Here is an 11,110-nt window from a genome sequence, read left to right as displayed (position 1 = left end):
GGACTAGCCACAAAACACTGTTCCTTGTGCTATGAAATGAAATGAATAACACAAACATTTAACTCACTGATTTTCTGGCGTCTCATACTAGTACTGGGCAATCAAATGAACCAAAAACGTATTATTTATTATCCAAGTATTTAGTTTTAAGCTTCTTTTACATTCGAGTTTCATTAGTACATGGTCTAACTAAATATCCGTTTTTAGTACAGGACTCTCCTCAGATAAAAACAATCAACAGCTAGTCCCATCGTCTTCATAGAGTTGTGAAGAAACCAAAACTCGTAGTAACCCAGTACCAAGGTTACAAGGAAGACTGGGAAGACAACACATTTTCTTTGAGATCTCGCCTACTACGCTTGTAAAGTAGCCACTCCTCCTAGTGATGCTATCCTTGCAATATGGAGTCAAAGAAGCAAGTCCTTCTCACGTGTGTCCTTTCCCATTGCTTTCCTATTTTGTATAGCACCAGGGCTGGCTTCTATTACCTCCATCACTAACTGTTCTGTTAAACTTGTCTCATATGCTAAGTTCAGGCTATAAGCTAATCCAGCTAGTGTATTTATGTCCAGTGTTTATACTGAAAACGTCTTATTTGCTTGTCTATCATTTGCTGGTATGCTTGCAGCCAACGTAACCCAAAACTCTTTATAGCAAAATGTTTCTAATTAGTCTTGCTAGTGCTACATGATCTAAGATGGTATTGTATTTAAGTGATTTATAATTATTATCATTTAATATCTTTTATATCTAGCTGCCCACAAAGAACCTTGTGTAAGTTTTCTTACAAAACTATAAGATGTCACTACAAGTATTAATGTGTCTGCTACTGTTATTGGTTCCAAAATGTATAGTTACTATCAGTTTTGGCATCCATTGCAATGTCTATTATTCAGTATATTATTGGGTCATTCTGTTACCTTATTTCCTACCTCCAGCAAAACATATTGGAAGTAGTAAGAATGAAAACGTCTTAGTGAAATGGAACCAAAAAAAAAAAGAATAATGTTATCTTGGCATCACCAATGACAGCTCTCTCTTTTACTTGTATATGGATGTACTATATACAAGTGGAAGAGCTAAAGTGATTCAAGTGGGTGGTAAATAAACTGGACCCCCTTATACAGAGACAAGACGGATAAGTCAAATAGTATATCAGATAATTACATCATTACTGACATAATTATAGGAGGGTTGATGGGACTGGTTAACCCTACATAGTCCAGTTGATGTTCTATATAATTTGGTACTTGGTATGTACTACTCTATGCATGTTCCAGTAAGTATTGCTAGGAAAACCTATTACTAATATTAACTTAAAATGGGTCTTATCAATGTAGGTCATTACTCGATTTACCTCCTTTATCTGTCCTCTTCACCAGTTATTTATTGGTTCTCTGCTGAGGCTCTTTATCAATACATTCATTGTGTAAACAAATCATCATAGTATTGAATAATACCAAAGATATAATATATTTATTGAAACAGCTGGTAGGTATTACCTCTCATTTGTATGATGTCATAATGCGTCATCATTCTCAATGGATTGGTCAGTATTTTATCATATCTATATATTAATTGGTTTTATAATGCATTGTAATTTTCTACCATGGACCTTAATGTACTTTCATTATATTACTGGGTTTCATTAATAATCATACATCTATCTATTGTAAGTTCAAACATATTATTACATGATAACAAGATTAATGTTGATTAAACTCTTGCTACGATCAGTCTGTGTTGTATTATAGAGGATTGGAAAGTCTTCAGATGATAATGTTTAACTTGAAACTGACCAATCAGATGTTTTATTTAAGTTAATATACCTTAGAGTACATAAAACACTAGATATTTATCAGTCACACCATAAAAAGCAAGACCTTCTCACAGTGTGTCCTTTCCCATTGCTTTCCATTTTATAGCACACAGCTGGCTTCTATAACCTCCTTCACTAACTGTTCTGTTTCAACTTGTCTCATATGCTAAGTTCAGGCTACAAACTCTTGTGTTAAAATGGACCACTACTAACCAGAGTAGTTCTCTATGTTCTACAGGTACAACCATTTTAAATTATCCTAGTAATGCCAAAATTTTTAGCAGGTAAAAAAGTTAGAGTTTTTCTAACCACTATTACTACACCCACTAGGTTTCTAGTCTCCATTTTACCAGACCAGCAAACATTTATCATTGTACATTTTTATGCCTATAAAAGACCATCCACGTTCCATTGAAGTCCTCTTGGAGGTTTTGATAATTGGGACTCATACAGTATTATTTATATATTGCAGAACCGTGGATACAAGTATGAACTATTATATCATCACCAGTTACGAAAAAACGCTATGCCTTCTTTCCACTCTACCCCTCTATTAATAAAGATCTTTGGTTGCAGTATTGTTTTCTAATCCTTTGGGATCACTTGTACCATATTGGAGTATCCTTGTAATTTAGGGTGTAATAGTAGTAATACTGTCTTTGTGCTTTTCAGGGTTTTATATATCAGTTAACTTTAGAAAGTGTCCTCTACTAATGGTCCATATCACAGCCAGACTGTCCATCTACCAAAGCACAAATGTCCCAATCACCATCTTCTACCAATGTCCAATATCACAAACCACGTGCCTTCCTACAAAATAGTACAATATCCCAATCAGTGTCCTTATAATGATTAAATCTTCCCGATCCATTGCTACACTAACTGTAATATTCTATACATAAAATCCAGCTAGTGTATTCATGGCCAGTGTTATACTGAAAGTCTATTTGCTTTGTCTATCATTTGCTGGTATGCTTGCAGTCAAAAGTACCCAATCTTTATAGCAGCTTTTCTATTTAGTCTTGCTAGTGCTACACGATCTAATGGTATTGTATTAAGGGATTTATATTCTAATAATTATCATTTAATTTAATATATTCCTAATGCTCATATCAGCTGCCAAAAAGAACTTTATAAAGTTGTCTTACAAAAAACTATTAAGATGTTACTACAAGTATTGATGTCTGGTTACCATTTATTGGGTTTCCAAATGTACAGTTACTATCAATTTTGTGTCCATCACAACATCTATTTGAAAAAGCCATCTGTATGTCGTTGGGTCATCCCTGTACCTTATTCCTACCTCCAGGAAACATATTGGAATGTAGGGTTTTTAAGAATGGGTTCTTATGAATGGAACCAAAGACATAATTTTATCTTGGCATCACCAATAAACCGTTCTCTCTCTTACTTGTATATGGATGTACTTTATTACAAGTGGAAGAACTAATGTGATTATCAAGTGGGCAGTAAACAAATTAACCTCATACAGAAACAAGACAAAACTGTAAGTCAAATAGTATTTCAGATAATTACATCATTACTGACATAATTATAGGAGGGTTGATGACTGGTTACCATACATAGTCCATCTGGTTGTTCCTGACATTCTTTGGTATTACTTCCATGCATGTTCAGGTGAGTATTTCATGAACCCTATTACCAATATTAACTTAATGGGTCTATCAATGTAGGTCATTACTCGATTTATCTTTCCTCTTTCACCAGTTATTTATTGGTTCTCTGCTGAGGCTCTTTATCAATACATTCATGTGTAAACAAATCATCATTAGTATTGAATAATATCAAAGATATAATATATTTTTTGAAAAACAGCTGTTGGGTATTCCCTCTCATTTTGTATGAGTCATAATATGTCATCCTTCAATGGATTGGTCTTATTTTATATCAATATTTAATAATAGGCTTTAAAATGCATTGTAATTTTGAAGACTGGGACTAAACATATTATCTATAAATTATTATATATTAATAATTACCCCCCCTACGGGTGATCATATCCCATTTTGTCATTACCACATCAAAAGATGAATTCTTTACAATTGATAAAGATTCTAAATAAAAAAAATTCACTTACATAACCATCTGCCATTGCTCCGTTTAATATTAATAACTAGTTAATAAACTAGTTAGAAGTTCCAATGAAAATTACTTGTACTTTATAGGTTATTAGGTTATCTACATAATTAGTAAGTTCTTGTAACTAATCTATTTCCTCACTCAAAAACGATCAAAAAACTAGTCTGGCTAACCAGAAACTCCTTGCTACAAATACACCATTTTACTTGCTGCACTACAATTACTAGTAGTACATTAACTCAGTGAACATTTCATTGCAGATCCAAATATTAGTATTGGGTCTTTTATTCAGTATTAATAGCATATTAAAGAAATATATAATGCTTAACAGTTGATATTGATGAGAAAAATGACTACTGATATAGATCTAACTGATGCTAAAAAAAGTCATGACGTACTAAGAGAAAACAGGAACTATTTGGACATAGGAAGAGATATGTGTATGGATTAAAATAATCTATGTATAGGGTTCTCACTAGATCAATAATACAGCTGGTCCTGTCGTCTTAATAAAGTTGTGAATACTAACAGTAAACCACTACCCAAGGAAAGCACAACTAATTACAGCCACTTGGGTAGCCATACCTCTTGACAAGCTTTCCTTATCACTTTTCGCGCGTCTTCATAACATCCATCGCTAACTGTTCTGTTCAACTTGTCTCATATGCTAAGTTCAGGCTATAAGCTTCTGTTGAAAAATGGACTCTACTAACCAGAGTTGTTCTCTATGCTTACAGGTACAATTATATTATTTTAGACTTGATTTAACCAAACCCACTAGGTTCTAGTCTCCATTTTTACCAGACTTGCAACAATCTCCACAAGATGTTTCATGTCAATGAAAGGCACCCACTTCTCATTGATGGTCCTCTTGGAGGTTTTGACAATTGGGACTCCCAGTATTATTTATATATTGCAAAGTATGGTTACAATTACCAACGATGCCATGCCTTCTTTCCACTCTACCCTCTATTAATAAGATCTGTTGGTTCAGTGTTATTTTTAAACTCCTTTGGGATCATTGTACCATATTGGAGTATCCTTGTAATTAGTGGTGTAATAATTAGTAATGCTACCTTTGTATTGTCAGATGGTTTATTATATCAGTTAACATTAGAATATCCTCTACTAATGGTCCATAGTACAGCCAATATCCTCTACAAAAGCACAATGTCCCAACCACCTTCCTCTACCAAAGTACCAATATCCCAATCAGTGTCCTCTACTAATGATCTAATCTCCCAATCCATTGCTGCACTGACTGTAATAGTCTATACATAAATCCAGCTAGTGTATTCATGTCCAGTGTTTATACTGAAAGTCTATTGCTTGTCTATCATTGCTGGTATGCTTGCAGTCAAACGTACCCAACTCTTTATAGCAGCTTTCTATTTTAGTCTTGCTAGTGCTACACGATCTAATGGTATTGTATTAAGTGGATTTATATTTATTATCATTTAATATATTTATATCAGCTGCCAAAAAGAACCTTTATTCAAGTTGTCTTACAAACTATAAAGATGTTACTACAAGTATTAATTGTCTGGCTGCCATTTATTGGGTTCCAAATGTATAGTTATTATCAATTTTGTAAACCTGTTGGCATCACATATTTTTTACCACCATCTGTTTGTCGTTGGGTCATTCCTATACATATTCATACCTCCAGGAAACATACTGGGGTGTTGGGTTTCTAAGATATTATGATGGAAGCAAGTACCTAACTGTGTCTTGGCATTACCAAGGACAGTTCTCTCTCTTACTTGTATATGGATATACTTTATACAAGTGGAAGAACTAAAAATGATTATCAAGTGGGTGGTAAATAATCTGACCTCATACAGAAACAAGACAAAACTGTAAGTCAAATAGTATTCAGATAATTACATCATTACTGACATATTATAGGGGGTTGATGACTGGTTACCCTACATAGTCCAGTTGATGTTCCTAACATTCTTTGGTACTACTTCTATGCATGTTCCAGTAAGTATGATAGGAACCCTATTACTAATATTAACTTAATGGGTCTATCAATGTAGGTCATTACTCGATTTATCTGTCCTCTCACCAGTTATTTATTGGTTCTCTGCTGAGGCTCTTTATCAATACATTCATCACGTGTAAACAAATCATCATTAATATTGAATAATATCAAAGATATATATATTTATTGAAAAACAGCTGGTAGGTATTCCCTCTCATTTGTATGATGTCATAATGTGTCATCTTCTCAATGGATTAGTCGTTATTTTATATCATATATATTAATTGGTTTTATAATGCATTGTAATTTTCTACCATGGACTTAATGTACTTTATATATTACTGGTTCATTAATATCATATCATCTATCTATTTGTAAGTTCAACATATTATTACATGATAACAAGATTATGTTGATTAAACTCTTGCTAAGATCAGTCTGTGTTGTGTTACAGAGGAGTGGAAAGTCTTCAGATGATAATGTTTAACTGAAACTGACCAATCAGATTACTTCATTTAAGTTAGTATACCCTAGAGTACATATAACACTAGATATTTATCAGTCACACCATAACGATACTACAGGTGCAGTAAGTAGATAAAAGTTGTGTCTTCAGTGCTTATGTTGATAATTCAGTATTGACCTTTTTCTCAGTTTACATAGAATTATGCACTCACATTGTCTGTAACGTTACTATAGTCTCTTCACCTTCGCTACAGTCCCATTATAGCAAAGAGTTAAACAATACAAATGCTCTCACAAATGTAGATAACAATCTTTACCTTATTACAGACTGACATAACACACACATCTAGTGTATATGATTTTACTACAACTTTCATTATGCACTTATTACAAATGCTCTCACTACACGTGCACTTAGACTCATATGATCTGTAATACAATATGAATAATTGCTCTATATTTTACATAATGCTCTACATAAAACATGTCAAAAACCATTTGTCATGACTGTACTATACATGTTCGTAAAGACCCAATTACCACCTAGACTCGGACTACTATCCCAAAAAAAATGCGGGAAGAAGGCTTAAGTCAGTTAACGATAAAGTCACTGCTGTTACTGCTGCCCTAATTACTCTCACACACAGAAAAAATGAGATCAGAGAGCAAAAAGAAGTTGTCAAAGAGGAGATACATGTCATGGTAGAAGAAATGATTGATGTTCTTCGTCAATCTGAGAGACAGCTGACTAGAGAAGTGGACACGGTCACATCCACTACTCTATACTATACGTTCCATTATGACTTAGCATTCTGTGTTAAATCAAGTATAGTCACACTTTTTTCCTATAATGATGCACTAGTACTACTGTTAATATTATATATGTTTCTATAATATAATATAATGTAAGTTTCTGAGTACAAAAGAAAGCAATGTGACTAACCTAGCATTTTCTGTGGTATATACTTTCTTATGATATGCATATAGTCAAAGATATATACTGAAAGGCTATAAAGTCAACTCGTTGAAGCACATAATTTGTCATAACAACAACTGTTATAATTATCATCAAGTTATTTAATGTCATGTTTTTAAGTAATCTCATTTTATTATAGTATTAACCAACTCTACTATATTGTATATACTAGGTCATCAAATTATATTATGTTATTTGTATTCCCTAAAAACTAATAAAAAATATAATAAATACAATTATTCTTGCATCTGTATGTCTGTATGTATTGTACGGATTTTTGAAGTATACTTCTAGTCTAGAGTTAGGACCAGGCATCATTAATTTCACATTCAATATAGTGTTCCTACCTATTTTATTACATTTAATATGTGTTATGTTGGCCTTATGATCCTACTGACTCAATAGCAGGCCACCTACTTTAGTATCCATGATTTCCTGCTAGCTAGAACTGCCATTAGGCGTGATAAGTCTTGTTTGAAGGGGAGGTTTAATCCTAGCTTGACCATACCCCTCACTTCAAACCAGCTGTACTGGGTATGGAGATAATTGAAAGTCATTGTCAGTAGAACCGATACTGCAAGCACACCAGCTTCCATTGTATTTTTAATATCGTGTCTTAATTTCTTCAATATCAGATTGACCAGTTTTACTGACAATCTTTCCAGTCATTTAAGATTTATAAAATTAAAAACAAGATTAAAAAAACCCCTTGTTTGTTGCCAAAACAATCTTTCCCGACTCAACCATGTGGGGGCCCCGACTTAATACCCTGCTATTGCTAGCTAGGACAATCACTGTGGTTTGGTAACCCTTGTCCGAAGACATTTAATTACATCAAAAAAAATTATAGATGTACCTTCATTGGATTGTCTCTTTGTGCATTAATTTTTGTATAGACAGAGTCAGTAATGACTAAATATCATCAATCCATTCATCAATTCTATATATCTCTAACTATTCATTTATTTATGTCCATGGCAAACCATACTTGTGTTAGAGTATATGCTTGTGTAAAACATTCCAACCTGATTGTCTCCTCGAGTGTCTCTCATTGTTTCTAATTTATCAAATAGCCAATAACTAATAGGTATTAACAGGATTGTCATTATCCCGAGTCTTGCCAATCCTCTTGGATTAATGAAGGAGACCTATTTATACTCTTTTATACATTAGACAAAGGTATAAACACAAAGTTAAGATTGTACATATTAATATGATAAATTTGTTAAAATAACTTAAGCATATGTACTACAGCTTATTCCATGGAGCATCAAAATAAAGAACAAAAGCAAGAGGACACTTGAATGGAGTCAATTGAAGTTTATAAAGAGAATAGTATGTATTATTGCTGATGTATAAAGAGTAAACATGCAATATGTCCCTAAAATTACTATCATCATCAGACAATCAACCCCTTAAGACAGATAGTACTATCATGCTCAGTGACAGTCTTAAGAGTGCCATTCAAGGTGACTGCCATTTCACAAGAAATCTTCAAAGGACAAATGATAGTTTAAGTAATGGCATCAAATGACCTATGCTGACCAAGGTACTATTATAATTAATTAAACTTCATAATTAGCATACTCTGTACAACATTCATACCTTCATAAAAAAACAAAAGTGGCTTTCACTACGTACAGCAACTATGTCAAAAACCAACTCAATTGCAAATCAATATAGCTAAGAAAACACTGCAAAAATACAAAAACTTTTGGAGGGGACTGTTTTAAAGATGATTATGATAGTTATGAAAACTGTTGAATGGATACTGCATAATTTCTGTTTATTATGGATGTACCTTACATGTATATTTCTAAAACTAAATGCAATACTTGACAACCAATTCTGTAATAATGAGTGTGACACTAAATAGTATAGTTGTCTGCTTGTGTCTAAGGCAATCAATTCACAACGTGCAACTTCTACTCACGTGAGAATGAAGGAGTTAAAGTTGGATAACTTTCTCCGGCTAATGGCCGAATTGGGATGTTTTTATCAAAAATTCATGAAGATAGGCGTGGTACCTAGTACCACTCAAGAACATGGAGGGACAGCTCACCTGTGCTATATGTCTTGACATCTATACCAACCCTAAAACCTTACCATGTCTCCATTCTTTCTGTCAACAATGTCTGGAGGGTCTACCATGGATCCTCAAGGAGATAACTACTTCATCTCTGTCCTATTTGCTGTCATCATACCCAGTTACCACAACCAGCAGGAGTAGATGGCTTTCTCAAGGCTTTCCAAATAAACAACCTCAAGGAGGTCTACAATCTAATGACAAAAGTATCAGGACATCAACAGGTAACCTGTAATAACTGTACTACAACTAATGCCACAGGTTACTACTGTCAGGAATGTGATAAGTTTCTTTGTCAAAAATGTATTGATGTTCACAAGAATTGGGCTGCCCATACTGATCATAAGATAGTGAGTCTTGATGAGGTATCAATTTCTACTCTCAATTGCTTCCCGAGAAGCAGGAGATAAAATGTTCTAATCATAATAAACACTCAAAGATCTTTTTGTAGAACATGTGAAGAGCTCATATGTCGTGACTGTATTGTACGTATTCATAGAGATCATGATTACAATGTGGTTTCTGATTGCTATTCCCAACATCGTCATAATTTGGAAACTAGTCTGCAGTCAGTTCGTGACACATATCTCTGTTGTTTCTGCCATTTTAACTGCTCTACCAGCCAAAGAAAATGAAATCAAAGAGCAAGGAGAAGTTATCAAAGAGGAGATACATGTCATGGTGGAAGAGATGATTGATGTCCTCGTCAATCTGAGAGACAGCTGACTTAGAGAGGTGGATATAGTCACTGGTCATAAAACTGCAGGTGTTATCAGAGGATAAGAAGAAAAGTGAAAAAAGATTGAGTGAATTGAAGGATTGCCAGGCATTTGTGGAACAAAGTCTTAAGATATGTAGTCAACAAGAAGTGGTTATCTCTACAAAAACAAATGATGAAGCGTATGAATCAAGTGAATCATAACATTGAAGAGCTTAATACTAAAGAGAAAGCTGATGTCATTTTATCAAAGACAGAAAGATTGTTGATACACTACATCATATTGGAGATCTTGTGTTTTTCTCGCCTAATGTTCTACAACAGTGTAAAGTCAAGAAGATTGATTTTCAGGACATCACTATAAATAAAGAAACAGTTTTGTTCCCTCTATCTATCCAATTTTGTGATTCCAGTCTTCTTACTATTCCACTATTATCACTCAATTGTAGTGTAGTACCAGTTGGTACAGCTACACCCATCACAGCTACAGTCACTACCACCACCCATCCTGGAGTATATAAAATAAATTGTGCTCCCATAACTAGCAGTTGCCATCAAGTTAATGTTCGAGGTCATGATGTCCAAGTTGATAATACCTCACTAACAATCCCCTTTTAATCCCTATCATGATAATATTACTCTAGTAAATACTATACATGAACTAAACAGACCATGGGGAGTTGCTGTGACTGATGATGGACATATTATAGTAAGTGAGCGTAGTAGTCACCGGGTCACAGTACTTGATAGAGATCGTAAAAAGGTGAAATCTTTTGGTGAGAATACAGGAGGAATTGGAAATGTCAAGTTCAACTATCACTCGTGGTGTAGCTACTACTCCAGACAACTTCATTCTTGTTGCTGATAGTCACAAGATCCAGAAGATACTCTATGGATGGGGAGTGTATTAAAATCAGTGGTAAACAAGGTAGTGGACCAATGGAATTTGATAGCCCATG

At 34.0% G+C, this 11,110-nt stretch overlaps 1 protein-coding gene across 1 annotated transcript; it reads left to right on the top strand.

Annotated features, from left to right (window-relative positions):
• Positions 1–544: 544 nt before the first annotated feature.
• On the top strand, positions 545–6,231 carry LOC121366460 (GPI mannosyltransferase 2-like; the record flags this gene model as incomplete). Its single annotated transcript, XM_041490908.1, has 4 exons — positions 545–573; positions 2,748–2,788; positions 3,038–3,216; positions 6,155–6,231. Coding segments are annotated over 4 exons (326 nt in total), but the record flags the coding sequence as incomplete, so codon positions are not given.
• Positions 6,232–11,110: the final 4,879 nt, after the last annotated feature.

This window comes from Gigantopelta aegis, unplaced genomic scaffold, assembly GCF_016097555.1.
Source record: "Gigantopelta aegis isolate Gae_Host unplaced genomic scaffold, Gae_host_genome ctg5819_pilon_pilon, whole genome shotgun sequence".
NCBI classification, from domain to species: domain Eukaryota; kingdom Metazoa; phylum Mollusca; class Gastropoda; order Neomphalida; family Peltospiridae; genus Gigantopelta; species Gigantopelta aegis.
Note: the sequence above shows the minus strand (reverse complement) of the source record. Positions and strands in the feature narration are given on the sequence as shown.